A 20,650-nucleotide genomic window follows, 5' to 3' on the forward strand; every position below is an offset into this window, starting at 1 on the left:
GTTAGTCAGTCAGTAAGTTTTTATTTAGTGCTTGCTAAGTGCCTGGCATTGTTCTAAGTGTTGGGGATAGTAAAAAACAAAACAAAACAAGACAGTCTCTAGTCCCTAGGAGTTCCCAATCTAATACAGAAGAGAACAGCCAAGAAAACATGTACAAATAAACCAAATGCAGGACAAATCAGAAATAATAAAAAGTGGTAAGTGCTAGAATTAATAGAGATTGAAAAAGGTTTCCTGGGATTTGAAAGAAGTCAGGGAAACCAGAAGGCGGAGATGAGGAGGAAGGACTTCCAACAGTAGGGGGGGAAATGCCCAGAGCTGAGAGATGGAGTGACTTGTTTGTGGAACAGCAAAGAAATCAGCATTGTTTGGTGGAAGCATACTTGACAGGGAGTAAGGTGTAAGAAGATTGGTTTTGAACAACAGCTGGTTGTGAAAGGCTTTGAAAGCCAAACAGAGGATTTTGAATTTGATCCTGAAGATCATATGGAGCCACTGGAGTTTAATGAATGTTGACTTGATTGACATGGTAGAACTTGCCCTCTGCTCCTATCACTGATTTTGCCAAACTTCAATGTTTGCTTATTTTTATCCACCTTTTCCACATCTATTCATGGTCTGAACAGCTGGAGGAAATCTCACAACTATGCTGACTGAGGACATTGCAAATTAAAGATCTCCAACCTCACTTGGGCTCTCGTTCACCAGGGCAGTCAGTATTTCTCCTTACTTGATTCTCTATCTTACTTCTCATAGAATCTACTCTAAACCGTATCTTCTCTCCTCAAAGTACTCCTCATGCCCTCCTCTCCTTTCTCTCTCAGCTCAGGAAGTTTTCCTATACTCTGCAAAAAAAAAATTGATGTCATTCAGCATGAGCTGCCTCCTTTCCCATTCTCACTTCAAAACCTTTTGACATCATCTCACATTCTCTCCTCCTTTCCCTCAATCTCTGAGCAAGAGGTGACCCTTCTCCTTGCTGAAACCAATCCCTCCACATGTACAATTGATCTTATTCCCTCCAATATTCTCTAGCAGATTTTGTCCTCAATCATCCCACTTTTCTTGAATCTTCTACCTTTCCCTATCAACTGGTTCATTCCCTATTGCCTTCATACATGCTCAAGTCTCCCTCATCTTCAAAAACTTTGACAAGATACTTCCATTCTCTCAAGGCATCATGTTATTTCTTCCATCCCTTTCTTGACCAAAATGCTTGTAAAAATGGTCTACACTAGCTGCATCTACTTTTCTCACTCTGACCTTTTGCAGTTTGGCTCCCAGCCTAATCACTGCACTGAACTTTCTCTCTCCAACATTACCAACAATCTCTCAATTGTCAATCTGATGATTTTTTCTTAGTCTTTATCTTTCTCAGACTGTCTCCTGTGTTTGGTACTGTTGCTCACTCCTTTCTCTTGGATACTCTCACCTCTTCCAGTTTCCATTATCCTACTCTCCTTTGGCTCTTCTTCTACCTGTTTGACCACTCCTTCTTAGTCTTCTTTGATGACTCATTCTCACCATCATGCCCCTTACCTGTGGGTATTCACTAAGGCTTGTTCCCACACCATCTTCATTTTTTCTCTATATATTTTCTCTCTCCCTTAACTCATCAGTGCCCATGGAATCAGAACCATGCAGTTGATACACACATACCACACACACACACACACACACACACTCACACACACACAAACACACACACACAAACAGTGCGTGGTAGTGGATAGTGTGCTGGACCTAAAGGTGGAAAAAGATTCATTTTCCTGAGTACAAATTGGACCTCAAACACTTACCCTGGGCAAGTTTGCTTTAGTTTCCTCATTTGTAGAATGAGTTGAAGAAGAAAATGGCAAATCACTCCAGTATCTTTTCCCAAGAAAACCCTAAATGAAGTCAGGAAGGGCTCATTACATGCTGGATAACAACATATATATTTATATACATATGCATGTATGTCATCTGCACACATATATACATACATATATGCATACATGTTTATATCACTATATCTGTAGCCATATAGTCAATCTCTGTCTCTTTCTTGAGTTTTTCTGTGTATTTGTCCAATGCACATTTCAAACAATGTCCTAGTGACATCAGAAACTCACCACAGTTGAACCTGAACTTGTTATCTTTCCCTAAGCCTTCCCTCCTTCCAGATTCTGCCATTTCTCTCAAAGGCACAACCACTTTCCCAATATTCCAGGTTCATAACTTCCAGAATATGCTTGACTTCTCATTCTCCTTTATCCCACAACCTAATCAGTTGGCAAATCCTATAGTTTCTAACTTCACAACATCTTTCACATCAGATCACTTCTTTCCACTTGAACAGTTACCATTTTAGTTCAAGCCCTTATGGAAGCTCACCTTGATTGTTGCAGTTGATACTCCACTTCCTGTCCCCATTCTTTCCTAATTACTTTTCCCCATTCAAGTCTCTTACCACTCCTGTCCATTCTTCTCTATACTTTTATGGATTTTGTTCAGTTCTTCAGTTGTGTGCAGTTCTTCATTATCACCAGGACTTGTCCACGGGATTTTCTTGGCAAAGATACTGGAGTCATTTGCCATTTCCTTCTCCAGTGTGTCCCTTTTTACAGTTGAAGAACTTAAGCAAAAAAAGTGTTAAATTTTTTTCTCAGGGTCATACAGCTAGAAAGTATCCTAGGTCATATTTGAACTTGGGCCTTCCTGATTCCAAGTCCAGTATGCTATCCACTGTTCTACCTAGCTGTCCCTCCCCACTACTATCAAGGTAATTTTCATTAAGGGCAGGTCTGACCATATGACTTTCCTACTCAACCAACTCCAGTGGCTTCCTACTACTTCTTGAAATAAGCATAACTTTTTCTGTTTAGCTTTTACAACCCTACCCAATGTGGTCCTACATGTTTTTCTAGCCTCACTGAATGTTACTTCTCCTCCCACATTCCAGAACATAGCCAAACTGGTCTCTGTTCCTCATTTGTGACACTTCACCTCCTGTCTCCACGCCTTTGCAAAGGCTCTTTTCCATGCTTGGAATGTAGCGTTTCCTTACCTTGACATTTCTTCCTTTAAGATGCAGCTTGGATATAATCTTCTGCAGGAGGATGTTCCTGCTTTCCCCCAATACTGGTACTTTCGTTCCCAGACAACCTTCCCTAACTACTACAACAACTTTATATATAGTAGAGGATTTGTACAAAAATGTATTAAATTTCCATTTGTGTTCTCTACATTTTAGTCACTGTTTCTACCATCAGAATGTAAGCTCATTGTGAGCAGGAAGTGTTCCATTCTTTATATTTCTATCCTTAGCCTACTCTAGTACCTGGAATATTTTTATTATTCAGTCACATCTAACTCTTAGAGACCCCATGGATGAAAACTTCCCTTGTGGCTCTCTTGGCAAGGACACTGGAATGGCTTGTCATTTATTTTTCTAGTAGAGCCACTGGATTGTTTTGTCAGGAAATCAGAAATTAAGTGATTTATTCAGGGTGACACAGCTAGGACATGTCTGAGGCACCATCTGAACTCAGGTCTTCCTGAATCCAAGACCAAAGTTTTATCCATTGAGCCACCAGCTATCTCTGTATATGTTTGGGATATAATAGGTGCTCAATGAATGCATTGTGATTGATTGATTAAAATCTCAGTTTCTATAAAGTCCATGCTCTCTCATAGAGTAAGATGTATGAGGTCTACAGGCTAAGATTTGCAAGACTGACAGTATTGTGACTTGCTGTTATAATCTAGACTTTATGCCTTTAACTCAGGTATCTTCTGAATCTATTCAATAAGCATTTATACATTTAGATGCCTACTGTGTGTTAAGTACTGGCTAGTCATGGAGCAGTGGGGTGTTTGGGGTAGAAAGTTTAAATCTGGCATAGATTCTATCCTCAGGGACTTTATATTCCAGCATTTCATTTTCTTTGTGCATGGACAGCTAAAATGAGGTTAGAATATTTGATCAAGTCAATTATGCTTTTCTAGAAAGATCACTTTATTCAAATGACAATGTTAATATTCACTAATTCTTCCATACTAACATTTAGGTGCCTAATTAAGAAAAAAAGCATACTTTAATGATGTCTTAATCCTTTGAAGTATGGAGGAGGGCAGGAAAATGAACTGGACTTAATCTGAACCATCAAGGAGGAAGTGGTTTATGAGGGAGAAATGATGGGACCCTTGTAAAAAAGGCTATATCTTGGAATTCTTGAAAAAGAAGAAAAGTAAACTAAGAAATAACTTAACGTGCTCTAGATTTTTCTTGGGGTAGATTTCTACAAACTCAGAGAATGGATACCTGCTAAGGACAGAGGAAAGAGTTCTTTTAGCTATGCAGGGAGCACATGGTAGAGCAGAGGATGGCTAGGATTCCTAATCAGCAATGATATAATACAATGATAGTAGCTGTTAGGGGGAAGGCAGACATGCTTAAATCTAATTTGCTTCTGTTGTCTCTATCAGAAAATGATATTCAAATATGGTAGATCTTACAAGTGCTTTAAAGAGATTTCAATGGCTTATAGATTTAGCACTACAAAGAACCCCAGAGGTCATCTAATTTAAATACCATATTTTATATAGGAGGAAACACAGTTTCAGAGAGGTTAAAAAATTTGTGTGAGATCACACAGTAGCAGTCAGTGATAGAACCAGGATTTGAATTCTGGTCTTTTAATTCCACATCATGTAGTTGGTTTTTCATTGCATCATACAAGCCACATGAAGAAATGGTGAGCAAGATCTAATTGTTCTCAGTGAGTTCAAGACAACAGACCCTGGTGTGTTATATTCCTGGTTATTAGTGGAATTTGGGGATATGATGGTTGAATCAGTCAATGATGTAAACATCAGGGAGCGCAAGGGATCTGTTGCAACAGTGAAGATAGATGAATGTCCTGATTGTCAAAAGAAAAAGAAAAGTGATGGATCTGCAAAATATAGACTAATACACTAGACTGGAAATGTTTGCCAAACTTTAGAATACATTTTTAAAGGGATGGTTTGTGACTATTTAGAAAGGGAAGCATCCATCAGTCAGAGCCATTCTAGATTCATAAAAGAAAAGCTATGCCAGTCTAATCTCATTTCTTCTTGTTGAAAGGCTAACCAGATGGTGCAATCGGAGGAATGCTCCAGAAATTATATAACTGAATTTCAGCAAGGCATTTGACAAAGTTTCTTATGCTATCCTTATGAGAACAAGGTGCTTTGTGCCTTTAATTATTTCCTGAGTTTACTTAAGGACTGTCAAGACATACCTTTGATGCTGGTGTTGTTGTAGAGGATACTCTTGGGGCATGTGGGTTTATGGAGTGAAAGTCAAAGACTTAAGGATTTAAAGCTGGAAGGGATCTTAGACATCATCTAATCTAATCCTTTCATTTTACATGGATGAAACTGACCCAGGGAGATTAAGTGACTTGCTCAAGATCACACAGTAAGGGGCAGAGCCAAAGTTTCAACCCCCATCCTCAGAGTCCACATATAGTATTGTACTATATTGCTATGGTGCTTTGTGACTTTGCATGGATGGGAGTCATTTAAAAAGGGCGATGCTATGTATAGGAGATGGATAGTGAAGGAATGTCCAGAAGCTTGGAGTCTCAATGATGTGTTGATGAGTCAAGAGTATGGGAATGAAGCCCATATGCAAGAGGAAAGTTTATTTGAAGACAGGTAGGTGCCAGAGCAAGGACTTTGGGAAACTATGTTTCAGGCTCTGAGTCCTAGTATTTTCCAATGTAGCAATATTTATTTAAGGAAACCCTGAAGAACAGATAATTGTCAAACTTGGTTTTATATCTTTTATCTGTATTAGCATTTTCTGAGCCTCTGGAGAAAGGAAAATTCCTGGGAATAAAATGACACAATGATTGGTGCTTGGGAATTCCCTGAAGTGTGGATGGGTCCAGAACCTCTGATGGACAAGTTATGTGAATTATATGAACTAGATTATGGTGAAGTTAGACATATTCATAACTGGGGGGTGACTGGACCAAAAAAGGAATAATTAATGGGCCAATATCAAGCTAGAATAGGGTCTTTAGTGAAGAATCCAAATGTTCTTAGTTCTGTGCAGTTCAGTTCAACATTTTCATCTTTGACTTGGGGGAGACATGGTTTGCAAGGATATCAATTTAAAGATGACAGAGCTTAATGAGGGATAGCTTACAAGTTGGATCACACACTCAGGATCTAGAAGGACCTTAAAAGACTAGGAAGGTTCATTCATTATAATAGTGTACAACCAAATGAGAATAAATTTTTTCACGTGAACTCAAGAAAAAATGTACATGTAGGTTGAGGGAGATATTGCTGGTTATGTTCATGGGATCATTGGTTTAAAACTGGAAAGACATTTGGTTCAACCTTCTCATTGCACAAATGAGGAAACTGAATCACAGGGTGATGAAATAACTTGCATAGAGCCACAGAGGAAGTAACTAACAGATCAAGGACTTGAACCCAGGTCTTCTGAGTATAAATGGAGTGCCCTTTCCATTGGACCATAGGAAATAAAGCTAGGAGCTTTAGTAGACTACAAAAAGATGACATGACAGGCATAAAAGTTAATGTGATTTTAAGTCAAAAATAGAAGCATAGAGTAGAATGAGGGAGGTGACAATCACTTCTTACTCCCCCTGGCAAATCAAATCTAGAGAGTGATATTCAATCCTAGGCATCCTGTCTGCAGCTCATTCAAATGATGGTATCCAGGATGGTGAGAAGACTAGTTCAGACAAGCATAGGTTAGAGGAACTGATAGCATTGATTTTGGTCATGAAATTAATTAAAGTATCCCAATAGCTTCCATCACTATTGTGGGGCAGCAAGGTGGCTCAGTGGATAGAGGCAGGTTTAGAGTCAGGAGGACCTGGGCTCAAATTTGGCTTCAGACACTTCCTAGCTATGAGATCTTGAGCAAGTCATTCAACCTTGATTGACTAGTCTTTACCACTTTCTGTCTTGGAACTGATAACTTGGAATCCATTCTAAAATAGGAGGTAAGGGTTGGGAAAAAAGAGGAATTAGACTTGTTCAGCTTGGCTCTGCAGGACAGAACAGGAATAATGGGGGGGGGGGGGAACAGCAAACTATCACCTTTGGATTGAGATAAGGAAAAACTTGTCAACAATTAAGATTGTACAAAATTGGAGGGAAGCCAGCTCTCCTTCATGAGTGGAGGCCAGGTGAAAACTAGATAACCACTTGTTGGGGATGTTGTAGAGAGTGCCAGTTTAAGAAAATCTGGGACTAGATGATGTGTGAGACACCTTCTAGCTCTGAGCTTTTGTGAATGTGATTTTAGAGGAAGAGTTGAAAACTCAAGTATAGTCTTGATATTTTCTGACTGGACTTCAACTTTAATCCCTGTCATTCAACCCTGGTTTTCTGCCAGACCTAAGCAGAAAACTCTCTGTGAGTCTCTTCTCTACCTTAAACCCTCCCCATGGATGGCAGTTGCCATCAGATTGGAAGGTCCATTTCAGGGTATATGGGGTAGTGGTTCAGAACAACTTTGCTAACTGTTGCCTGATCTCTTTGGTTCTTGCCCCATAGATGACAGGGTTGACAAGGCAGGGGATCAGCAAATAGAAGGCACTGATTAAGTTGTGTACATCCTGAGATGCAGTTCGAGCCACACGATACACAATTGAAGAAGACAAAGTAGAGCCATACACAGTGAAGATGACAAGTAGATGAGATCCACATGTGTGAAGAGCCTTTGAGCGAGCACCCCCTGAGGAGATCCTGAAGGCAGCATGGATGATGCGGGTGTAGGAGGCTCCCAGAAGAAGCAGGTCCAGGATCCTATTGAAGACACGAAGGGCAAGTCCTACAGTCTTATTTAGTGAGATGTCTCCACAGGACAGCTTCATCAAGGCCATGTGCTCACAGGTGAAGTGATGGATCACATTGGAGCGGCAGAAGTGGACTCTTGAGGCCAGAACCACAACAGGGGCCACAATACCTACACTCCAGATAGCTGCTACCCCCACCAGCCCCATTAGCACCTGGCCTGTCATGATTTCTGTATAGCGCAATGGGTAACAGATGGCAGTGTAACGGTCCAGAGCCATGAGCAGAAGGATGTTGCAATCAAAAGCAAGTAGACAGTAGATGAAGAACATCTGGACGAGGCAACAAGTCAAAGAGATGCGATTGAGGTGGGTGGAGAAACTGAAGAGCATGACAGGAACCACAGTAGTGGCCGTGCAGATGTTAACAGCCAGGAGTAGACTAATGAGTATATACATGGGTTGGTGCAGGCTCCTCTGGGTGGTCACAATATAGATGATTAGGCCATTGGCTGAGAGGATCACCATGTAGAGGCAGGAAAATGGCAGGATCAGAAGGGACCGTGATTCCCTGAGTCCTGGGAAGCCCAATAAGAAGAAGGTGGTATAAGAGATGTTGAAGGTCACATTCCATCCTGACATTCTTGCTAGGACTGACCAGAAAGCTCTGGGGTGAGGGAAGAGATGAAGTCCCCACGCTTCTTTATCTGATATTCCTGGAGGTGAATGCAAGAAACAAACAGTATTGGACAAAATGTAATAAGATATATCTTGATAAAATGACTGTTGTCTATCCATCGATAAATCTGTCTGAATGGACATTGATCAACCAATCAATCAATCACCAGGTGCCAGGCACTGGCCTCAGTGCTAAGGATATAAAGACAAAAATGAAACTGTCCCTGTCCTCAAGGAGCTTACAGTCTCTTGGGGAAGATAACATGTACACATAAAAATAAGTGGAAAATAATATACAAAGGAAATAAAAGATAATTTTTGGAGGGAGTCTCTAGTAGAGGAGGAGAAATTTGATCTAAGCTTTATAAGTAACTAGGTATCCAAGAGGCAGAGAGAAGAGGTATTGCATCCTAGGCATAATGGATAGCTTGTGAAGAGAAGCAAGATGGAAGATGGAATGCCAAGTGAGAGGAATACCAATAATGCCGGTTTGTCTGGATCATAGAGTATGCACAGGGGAGAAATGTCTATCAGCCTGGAAAGATAAACTGGGATCAAGTTTGAGAAGGGCTTAAAGTGCTAAAGAGAGGAGTTTTTGTTTGATTTTAGTAGAGGATCATTAGATCTTCTTGAGCTGGGAAATGATATGGTCAGAACCATTCTTTAGGGAAATCTCTTTGCCAACTTGTGGAGAATGGATCAGAGAAGGGGAGAAAATTGAAGCATGAAGACAAATTAGAAAGCTATTGCAAAAGTTCAGAAGAATGGGGGGCAGCTAGTAGCTTAAATGATTGAGAGCCAGACCTAGAGATGGGAGGTTCTAGGTTAAAATCTCACTTAAGATACTTCCTTCTCTGTGATACTGGGCAAGTCACTTGACCCCCATTGCCTAGCCCTTAACTGCTCTTCTGCTTGGAGCCAATACACAGTATTGATTCCAAGAGAGAAGATAAAGCTTTAAAAAAAGGAGGAAGCTGTATTGTTTTAAATTTCAACTTTGCCTCTTGCCTGTGTGGCTTTGAGCAAGTTACTTCACCTCTGTGGGTCTCTGTGCTTCATCTATAAAATAAATGATGGAACAGATATACCTTTCTAATTTAGACCTTCAGTCCTATGATTTTGTTCCTTTTTTGGTTGGTGTCTGAACACCATTTGTTCCTATCTCCAGCCCTAATCTCTTTCCTGGGCTGCAGTCTCACATCTTCAGCTACCTCTTGGGCATCTACAATTAGATGTTCAAGACTAAATTTATAATCTTTCACCCCTAAATTTCTCCTTTCTTAAGATTTCCTTTGATTTTCTTTATTTTTACCTTCCTTTGGGTTCTTGGTGTCCTAGATTGGAGTCAGCTGAAGTTATTTTATCTTTTTTTTTTTTTTAAACAACCCTTATGTTTTGTTTTCAAATCAACACTAAGTTATTGGTTCCAAGACAGAAGAGCAATAAGGGCTAGGCAATTGGGACTAAGTGACTTATCCAGAGTGATACAGCTAAGAAGTGTCCACCAAAAATGGGGCCAGGAAGACTTGGGTATGACTGAACAACAACTCCTAGGATCAACAATAATATTCTGTATTTGGCACTGAAAATTCTTCACTATTTGCCCCATTTCTGCCTTCCAGGCCTCTTACACCTCACTCTCCTCCACGTTCTCCATGATCTAGTGACACTGGTCTACTTGTGGTTGGGAATACACTACACTCTGTCTTTGAACTCTGCCTTTTTATTGGTTGTCTCCCATGTCTGGGATGCTCTCTCCTCTGCTTCCTGCTTTCCATGCCCTCCATTAAGATGCAGGTTCAATCCCACCTTCTGTAGGATGCCTTCCCTGCTCTGTCTCCTTGCCTCCCCTCCCCTGCCTCCTCCTGCCTGGCATCAGAGATGACCTTCCTTTTGTGGAGTATGTATCTTGCTTGTACAGCTATTTCCATGACATCTCCCTGTTAGGCTGTGAGCTCTTTGAAAGCAAAGATCATGTTTTTGCTGTTCTTGTATCCACAGAGCTTAGCATAGTGCCTGGGACATTGTCAGGGATTAATAAATGTGTGTTGATTGACTAATCATCCCTCCCTCCTTACATTTCTCTACCAGAGGGGATTGTATCTTTTTATGTTTCCATGTTTGGTTGAGGGGATCCAACTTTTCTGGCTTTCCCCCTCTTTTCTAAGGTGTTAGTGATAGTTCAGGGATCAATTCAACCAAATTATTACAATTTAACTGGAAAAATCATATAATACCTCCTTTGGATTTAAGAAAGAAAACTATGGAGTACCAGAGAGCTGATGTTGGCTAAGTAAATATGTGAGAACCTGGATGGAGATGTGGAAGAAATCTTATCACACCATTTAATTTTATAGATAAGCTAACTGTTGTCCAGAGTTAGCGTCACTGAGGACCCTTCAGGTCAGTAAGTGTATAGAACAGAGACTTTCAATGCTTTAATTCATAGGAAGTAATTTTTTTTTCTGTGTCTGTGAATTTGTAGGCAAGACCCTCGTCAGCCCATTTTCCATCTGACCATATAGGTTTCCAATTCTGTCACAGAGACATTCAGTCATACACACATAAACCCACTCACAATCCAGTTGTGTCTCAAGCAGATACACACATACACAGGTGAACACAGTGACCGAAGCACAAGCAGAGACGTATATATTTTCACACACACGTATATACTTATTCATAGACACACACAGAGTGGTACATATGGAGAAACACACAGAGAGAAAGAGACCAATCCAGAAGCCTGTGTAGACACAGATGCCCCCATGGGCACAGCCATAGATGAACCATAGATGAACCCTTGAGGCCTCCTGGGAAGTAATCGGGGTATGATGAGTTGGAACTCAGTGTGAGTCCTATAGCAAACCTCAGGCTCTCACAGCTCTCCCCATCCACCTACAGCATGAGGACGCTGATCTTTGTTTCCCCTATCAGGCATGAGAATGAGCCATTAAAACTAGGAGCCCCCCAAGTCTTAAAGAGGAAGAGGATGGGTTCTCCCTAAACCCCAGCCTTAGGACAGACAGGCTGAGAAAGGAGGGATAGCTGCCCAGGGAGGCTGGAGCTACTGTGCCCATCAGACTTTCAGGTGGTGGCACTGGCAGAAAATTTGGGACTTTTGCAGCTGGGAAAGCAACCAGGATCCTTCCCACCCCTTCTCTTCTTATCTGTCCTCCTCTGCCCTTACTCAATTTGTCCCAGAAGCCAGAAGTAAGAGTATTATGGGGAAATTGCAGGGTGAAGAATTTTTACTCAAATGTAAGAGAAAATCTCATAGCGATGATAGTGATCCATAGGGGAACTGGATTCCTCAGGAAGTAGCCAATTTTCCCCTCAACAGGGGTCTTCAAGCAGAGGCTGCCTGGAGAGACTATTGAGCAGAGAATACTGGAGAGAGGATTCTTGTTCAGCATGGTTTGAGTTCAGGGCCTTCTTAGGGCCATTCCTGGGCTGAAAGTTTGTGATTTTGTGTAGAATTAGAACTTAGTGCCTTTGGGGTGATCAGGTAATTAGGGATAGGTATGTGCAAGATCTCTGAGGTGGGTCTGGCCCTTCTATCTCAGTGATACACTGTTTGCAAGGGAAGTCCATTCAGAGAGACTTTGGTGGCATAGGATTCAGTTTATCTCATCAGAATATGGAACTGAAAGAGTCCTCAGGGTTCATTTGGTGCAACTCCCTTATTCAGTAGATGAGGAAACTGAGGCCCAGGGAAGAATGGGATTTAAACTCATGTTCTCTGACTCAAGAGCTTGTGTTCTTTCCTCTAAGTCATGCTGTTTTTTGTACTAGATTAATTTCAAAGCAACAAACACTTGTCAAACATCTATTGTGTACAAGATTTTTTTTTTTAATTGAGAGCTGGAGATGCAAAGATGGAAAACCATTCCTCCTGCTGGCACCCACCCCCTCCCCTAGCTCCAGACACCACCAGTCATAGGTCTGTTACTCACCAGGACACACAGGAGCTGAGAACTTGAACTGTGCTCCCCATGTGAAGGTTAAATCTTCCTGAGCTTCCCTGAGGACTCCCCCAGGGCTCAATTGTGGCTCTGACTCAGCCAGTCAGCTGCATTCTCTTGGGGAGTGTCCCAGAGTAAGACCTCTGCATCTGGACCAGGTCCTGTTTATTCTCTGGGTTAGCATCCTTGGGGGGAGGAGATCACGTCTTATATCGTAGAATCTTTGGAGGTTTAGAGATAGAAGGCTCCTTAGAGACCAACTAGAACAACTCGTGTTTGTTGTTCAGTCATTTTTCAGTCATCTCCAACTCTTTTTGAACCCATTTGGGATTTTCTTGGCAAAGATACTAGAATAGTTTTTTATTTCCCTCTCAGGCTCATTTTGCAGATGAAGAAACTGAGGCAAATAGGGTGAAGCAACTTGTCCAGGTCATACAGCTAGGAAATGTCTTTCATTTTACACATTATGAAGCTTAGAACTGGAGAAGGAAAGGAATTTACTCAATATTGCATATTTCATAAATAACAGAGTTAGGACCAGAGCTGAGGTTCTCTGACTCCAAACTTGGGGCTCTTTCACTACCCCATGCTACTTTGTTCTCTGGATTCAGGATAGGAAAGCAGAGTCTAGATAAACCCCCTAAAGGAGGCTGCTAAGAGTAGATTACACCAGATGTTCTTTAAGGTTCTAGCTCTCAGAGCCTATAAAATTTTTGATCTTTTGCACCAGCTCACTAATTACCTATCCATCATTGCATTTTGGTACTTGGTTCTAGTACTAATTCAATCATTCACCTCCTATATTCTCCATATACCCCAGATCAACTAACTGCATTTCCTAGGGATGAATTCATGACAGAAAAGTAGTATATTCAGTATTCAGAGTAGGGTTGTGGGGAATTGAAAATGCCTTTAATGAATTCCCCTTGGCAGAATGGAATTCTCCTTCATATTTTCTCCTTTTTTGGCTTTCATGACAAATCCTGGTTCTCCTATCTATACGCCTACTCTTTTTTGGTCCCCTTTGGTAGACCATCACCCAGATCACGTCCACTGATCTTAGGGGGTTCCCAAGTCTCTGTCCTGGGTTCTTTTTTCCTCCCTTTATACTTATTTTACTTGGTAATCTCATCAACTGCCCTGGTTTTAATCATCATCTCTGTATAGATGACTTTCAGATCAGATCAGAATCTCCTACTTTCACTTTTCTTCTAAATTCTGGTCTCTCATCTCAGAAGCAGCAATCAATTGTTTCTGAGGCAGAATATTGTCCTAGATGGAGTATAGCCTTGGATGAGTTATTTTTTCTATGTAATAAATTCTCCTTTCTCACAAGTAGAGTGGGAATTTGAGAGTATGCTACTATGTGTATGGGAAGAAGGAGAAAAAAGGATTTTTCCTACAAATTACCTTGCTTTTATGTCTAACTACATGTATTTGTTTTGAGTTAATGAATCCTCTGAATTGCTCTTTTTAAAAAAGAAAGAAAAAAGAAAGGAAGGAAGGAAAGAAAAGAAAAAGAAAGAAAGAAGGAAGGAAGGAAAGAAAGAAAGAAAGAGGAGGAAAGAAAGAAAAAAGGAAGAAAGAAAGAAAAAGAAGAAGCATCATATGGGAACTTATTGACCCAAAACATGCCCGGAACCTGGCTGTCACTTTTTAGGGTTTACACTTAAGAGGAACTAGGGCTATAGCTGAATTTGTTGCTGGTTACCTCTCCCTGCCCCTCTTGGGACTAAGCCATTCTGGGATACTCTTCCTGCATCCCTCTCCCCAACCCCTACCTTTTTCTGAGTCAATAATCTATTCTCTGTCAGTAGATTTTTTTTTCACCTTTTCCCCAAGTTCTTTTGAAAAAATTAAGTGCATCTTAAGGCAGATTAAGGTAGGTCTTGAGAAGGCACCAGGAATTGTATCAATGAGTAAGGAGGGGGGCAGCTAGGTAGCTCAGTGGATTGAGAGCCAGGACTAGAGATGGAAGGTTCTGGGTTCAAAATTGGCCTTGGTCTCAAATACTTCCTAGCTGTGTGATCCTGGGCATGTCACTTAGCTCCTATTGTCTAGTCTTAACCACTCTTCTTCCTTGGAAATAGTTGACTTAAAGTATGTATGCAGTGTAAGGTGGAAGGTAAGGGTTTTTATTTTTTAAAGATATCTCTTTTCCCTACTAAATTCATGTTTTCTTTGTAATTCCATGTATTCTGCTTTATGCATTTAAAAATATTATTCAGAAAAAGAGTCCATTGGCTTCACTGGGCTGTGTGAATCTTAAAAATTCTCAGACCCTATTTCATGAGATTTGGTTAAGACCATTCCCCATTTTAAACAATGAAGGGACTTAGTCAGGAATGTGAGAACTCTACTCCACCCATACTTAAGTATGCTTTAGGGGAAGATAAAGTTGTAAACTCTTTTCTGAACAATGAAAAAATACTTAACTCATACTGAAGCAAACGCCTTAAGCTAAGTCTATTTTTAGATCTAATACAAAAAGGTCCTAAGTACCTATGAAGGTCAAATTAATTACTAAAAGGCCAAGCAACTTGCAAACTTGCAAGGGGCAAAGAGGTGTGAACTTACTCAGAAGTTTTAGTCTACTCAGGTGTGAATTAAGAATGGTATGTCCTTTGGAAAACGTCTACTGTGATTGGTAGATGTGAGAACTTAGGGGAGGTGACATAGGAGAAAATTCTCTTTAAAAGAACTCTCTCTGAGAGAATGGGGGTGGCTGGCTGAAAATTCAGTTTGCTAAAGCTGAATTGGAGCTCAGACTAGTTGGAGTAGCTGGGTCTCTCTGAATGTTAGAATCTTGCTTGGGACAAATCTTGTGGTGAATGGATTAAAGACTGACTGATCTCTCTTAGGGCTTGGGCCGAGGCTGGCCTGGGCTGGCCTTACCCCTTTTCTCATTATTTCCTCTTACTCTCTCTCTCCCTTTCATTAATTCCTTAATTTGTATTAATTAAAATCTCCATAAAAACCCAGCTGACTTGGGTATATTTCATATTTGGGAATTTTTCCCTGGTGACCACTTTATCTTGAAACCATATTTCCACGGTCACAGTTTATACCAACCACTCTTTTATTTGTAACAGTTTAAGGCAACCATTTTTAAAAAATGTTACAGCTTATGGCTGACCACGAAATTGGTGAAAAAACCCTCAAAAGTTTCTGTGAAATGTGTTTCCTTTCTCTCTTTATTACTTGCTCTATCAGTCAGTCTTTTAAAATGTGCTAACTCGGCTTCAAAATACCGCTGCAAGAGCAGGTGAGTAAAAAAAACCAAAACATTTTGATTCTCCTTCCTTTAGGGAACAACTGCCTAAATTAGGATTAAGAAAAACCTGGGGAAAGCTTTTGGCCTTGTCCTGCTTCCCACATGTTACTTTAGAAATATGTGGTTACAGCCAGTTCACAACATACTTAACAACTGGCTATTCAGCTCCATAACCAACCTTGTAAAATTCACATTTGTTGTCTCTCTGAAATTTCTCATACCATGGGGCTTATGGCAAAGTATAATCGACACACTGCTCCCCCTTGGGGTTTTGATTGTAATAGCTGTAATATTTATTTCTTTACAAAACCTACTTCTCAGTCAAACCAACTGAGTGTTCCTTCTACTATTCAACAAAATGCAGAAATAAATACTCAGCTTGAGCTTATGGAGGAAAGTTTGGGGGAGATCATAGCTTTTATGATGAACATTAAAAGAGAGTTAAGAACATTATCAGAATCTTGGGACATTAACCCTCCTAGCCAACCCACTGCTCCTCCTGCCAACTGGGCCTTAGAACCCCCTGCTTCTAACCAACCCACCCCTCCCCCTTCCCCCTTGGCCTCAGAAAACCCTACTCATGCTTCTGATCCTACATCCTCAACTCTAAGTTCACACCCCGCCCATGCTTCCAAACCTACACAATGCACTCTAAATTCACATCCCACCCATACTGAACAACCTAATGCTTCTAACCTAAATTCACATCCTACCTCTGATCTTTCTGGCACTATGGGACAACACCAAACCCTTTCCCTCAGTGTGTCCAACTCTTCTTTTTCTCATACCTACCCTATTGAGAATGGAGCAAGAAGCCTAGAAACAGAAACAGGAGTACCAAATAATTCAGATAGGTTATTTTCTTTAAGGGAAGTACCCACTTTTAATAAAGATGGGAACTTGGTATCTGTTACACATCATACACCTTTTAGCCCTGAGGATTTAAATAAATTTAAGGAAGATCTTCCATCATTTGAGGAAGAACCAATATTAATTATAAAAAAATTAGAGAACATATTCAGAACTTTTGACCCCACTTGGATGGATGTTGAAAATTTGTTAGAGACATTTTTAACAAAAAGAGAAAAAAATAATATCTCTCTGGCTAATCAAAAACGAGATAGAAGAGGACATTATTGGCCAACTGAAGATCCACATTGGAACCCCAATGTCAAACTAGATCACACAAAACTAAACCAGGCCAGAGAAGCATTATTGACAGCCATGAGAGCTTGCTCAGATAGACCTGAAAAATGGTCAAAATTTGAAAGAACCCGACAAGAAATTGATGAGACACCCTCCCACTTTATGGATAGACTTATTGATGTAGGAAATACATATATGGATCTTGATTTATCCAGAGAAAGGGACATTAGGCAAATATGTAGGCAATTCATTGAGAATAGTTGTTCAGTGGTAAAAGAATACTTTAAAATTAGCTGTCCTAATTGGGACTCTATGGACCTCGAAGAATTGAGGAGAGTAGCAACCTATGTTTATAAGGGTCATGTAAAAAGACCTGAGGAACACAATACATTAGTGGAAGACTTAAAAAAATGTTAAAGAGACAATTGAAAAATACGGGAGAGACCATAGCCCCTTTGTGGGAATTCACAAATAAATCAGTAATCTGCCACTTCTGTGAGAAGAAGGGCCACAAAATGATGGAATGTAGAACCTTTCTTAAGATGATTGGAAGGAATATGCAGTTTAATAACAACTTTAGAAATAATAACTATAGAAATGATGATAACAATCATAGAAACCAGAATTTTAGAAATTTTAGAAATTATAATAATGATTATGGAAATAAGTATAATGACTATAGAAATAAGAACTTTAGAAACCAAAATTATAGACATAGGAATTGGGAAAATAATGACAATGCTCCAAATGAAGAAAATGATAATACCCAACAACAATATATAAGAAATGGTGCTCGTCCAAAAAAATGCTCGAGGTGCTAATGACCCTCAGAGGGGTGCCCTTCAGGGGGGTACCCAAGGAACATCCCAAATATAATGAAGGTGGTTCTTCTTAGACTCTATTGATTTTGTTGATGTTAATTAGCCTTTTTCAGTTTCGTCTCCTCTCCAAATAGTAGGAAAGAATGAACAAAGAACTTAAAACTATTATTGGAAAATTATGCACTGAGACACATTTAAAATGGCCTGAAATTCTCCCTCTGGCCTTATTTATCTTAGAAGCAGGCCTAGTGGAGACTTACACATCTCACCGTTTGAGATGCTTTTTGGACATCTGCCTATACAGGCTAAACCCTTTCCCCCTGCATATACATCACTATTAGGGGGAGTTACTACTATTGCTTCCTATATATAGGAATTACAGCACAAACTGCGTGAACTTCATGAATCTGGAGCTGCAGTACAAGCCGGACCACTAGACTTTTCTCTTCATGACCTGAACCCAGGACACAAAGTGTATATTAAGAATTTCAAGTGAACTGGAGCAACCCAGCCTTCGTGGGAAGGACCATTCCAAATATTGTTAACTACTCCAACATCTATAAAGGTTGGAGAAAAGGACTTTTGGATTCATTGTTCACATGTGAAGAAAGCATCTTCTCCTGAGACTGATTGACTGTACCCTATCATATGCATTGGAGATAATAATCCATAGACAAATGGATGCTGTCTTTCTTTCTTTTTTTTTTTTAAACCCTTACCTTCCGTCTTGGAGTCAATACTGTATATTGGCTCCAAGGCAGAAGAGTGGTAAGGGCTAGGCAATGGGGGTCAAGTGACTTGCCCAGGGTCACACAGCTGGGAAGTGGCTGAGGCCAGATTTGAACCTAGGACCTCCCATCTCTAGGCCTGGCTCTCAATCCACTGAGCTACCCAGCTGCCCCTGGGTAAAGACAGGATGCTGTCTTTCAAGAACACATTGAATTCCTGATTTTTTCCTTATTTTTCCTTATTGCTTTTCTTTTGATTAGAATATTTGACTTTTTTTCTCATTTCTTGTACTAAAGGTACATATAATTAATATTATTTTTTCTGCAGTAATAGAAGTTTAATACATATATATATACTTGCTATAATATCAATGCATACCCAAAAGCTTTAAACTATGGGAACCTGCCATTTATTGATAAAATGTTATGGGACTGTGATTAATGTTTATGTATGATTCCAAAAAAAAAGGGGTAAAAAACAAGTACAGACTTAACCTGAAATAGTGCCAAAAAGAGCACACAGGAAATACTAATGTGAGACTCGAGGTTGCGAAGCTTGACAAATGTTAAGTCATAGGACTTCCTTGTATCTACACTCTTTGCAAAGTACTCATACAAGCACAAAATTTGACTATTATACTGGCTCCCTATATCCCTGAGAATGTCAAAAATCAGATGAGGGAAATAGAATTCTACTTCTTTTTCTTCTTATATTATGGCAACTTCCTATAGTCTTGGCTACAAATGGATAAGTGAAATATTACTGCATCCTGTCCTACAGACTTGTGGGATAGAAATTACTTTAAATTGGACCTATACAAGGGCCTATTTTGAATTTTTTTTCCTTATGTTTTTGGTTGTGATTTTTCTCTTCTTTTGATAATTAACTCATACACCCCCATAACTCAACATTACATTCTAAGCTGACCTGGATGTTTTTTAACATCTACTTCAGGGGGGATTGTATTTTAATTTAAAAATCCAAGATTTTTGGGGGCAGCTGGGTAGCTCAGTGGATTGAGAACCAGGCCTAGAGACGGGAGGTCCTAGGTTCAAATCCGGCCTCAGCCACTTCCTAGCTGTGTGACCCTGGGCAAGTCACTTGACCCCCATTGCCAATACACAGTATTGACTCCAAGACGGAAGGTAAGGGTTTTTAAAAAAAAAATCCAAGATTTTTGAATGTTTGTTTGAGATTGTATTTTTATAAAAATCCAAGATTTTCGTTTGAGATTCGTTTGATTTTGTTTGAGAAAAGATCTTCAAGGAAGAAGTTTGATAACTCTGTTGCAGAAAGATGCCAGAAAACCCACATTACATCAGGAAGATCAAGAATGAACTTTGGATATGGTTGTGATGTTTGATTGAAATTTTATTGTAAATGTACACATTTATGCCAAAAGGGACTGCCTCTAATTTGGCATTTTGTCGATGCGCCTAGCAAAACATTGCTTTTGTTTTCTTTCTTTTCTATTCCTCCCTCACTACTGTAATTTCCTCTTAGAAAATTGAATATTGTGTATATATAGAAAATTGAATATTGTATTATATATATGTATAAAGTTAGAAGTGCATTTAGGACTACAAGATGATTATGTTAAATGATCAATGGGGAGACTAGTCTCCCCATGATCATCAGGGGGGATTGTGAATCTTAAAAATTCTCAGACCCTATTTCATGAGATTTGGTTAAGACCATTCCCCATTTTAAACAATGAAGGGACTTAGTCAGGAATGTGAGAACTCTACTCCACCCATACTTAAGCATACTTTAGGGGAAGATAAAGTTGTAAACTCTTTACCGAACAATGAAAAAGTACTTAACTCATACTTAGAGTGAAGCAAAAGCCTTAAGCTAAGTCTATCTTTAGATCTAATACAAAAAGGTGCTAAGTACCTATGAAGGTTAAATTAATCACTAAAAGGTCAAGCAACTTGCAAACTTGCAAGGGGCAAAGAGGTGTGAACTTACTCAGAAGTTTTAGTCTACTCAGGTGTGAATTAAGAATGGTCTGTCCTTTGGAAAACGTCTACTGTGATTGGTAGATGTGAGAACTTAGGGGAGGTGACATAGGAGAAAATTCTCTTTAAAAGGAACTCTCTCTAAAAACACTAGAAAGCATAGGAATAGAAGGGTCGTTCCTAAAAATAATAAACAGTATATATCTAAAACCATCAGCTAATATCATCTGCAATGGGGATAAACTAGATGTATTCCCAATAAGATCAG

General features: G+C 39.8%; 1 protein-coding gene and 1 pseudogene across 1 annotated transcript; one reads left to right on the forward strand and one right to left on the reverse strand.

The window, feature by feature from the left end:
• Positions 1 to 2,911: 2,911 nt before the first annotated feature.
• On the reverse strand, positions 2,912 to 8,477 carry LOC130458985 (olfactory receptor 52K1-like). Its single transcript, XM_056826142.1, has 2 exons — positions 7,537 to 8,477; positions 2,912 to 3,026 (listed from the first exon to the last, which is right to left on the reverse strand). Exons 1-2 carry the CDS (start codon positions 8,448 to 8,450, stop codon positions 2,912 to 2,914), a joined length of 1,029 nt encoding a protein of 342 aa, XP_056682120.1. The 5' UTR covers positions 8,451 to 8,477.
• Positions 8,478 to 8,968: 491 nt separating this feature from the next.
• LOC100619583 (ubiquitin domain-containing protein UBFD1-like) overlaps positions 8,969 to 20,650 on the forward strand; it is a 31,477-nt pseudogene continuing 19,795 nt past the window's right edge.

This window comes from Monodelphis domestica, chromosome 4 (genome assembly GCF_027887165.1).
Source record: "Monodelphis domestica isolate mMonDom1 chromosome 4, mMonDom1.pri, whole genome shotgun sequence".
Lineage (NCBI taxonomy): Eukaryota > Metazoa > Chordata > Mammalia > Didelphimorphia > Didelphidae > Monodelphis > Monodelphis domestica.

Coding starts and splice junctions, on each gene's coding strand:
- LOC130458985 (XM_056826142.1), bottom strand. CDS start 8,450: ATGTCAGGATGGAATGTGACCTTCAACATCTCTTATACCACCTTCTTC. Junction 3,027..7,536: donor ACCAAAGAGATCAGGCAACA/GTTAGCAAAGTT, acceptor CTACATTCCAAG/CATGGAAAAGAGCCTTTGCA.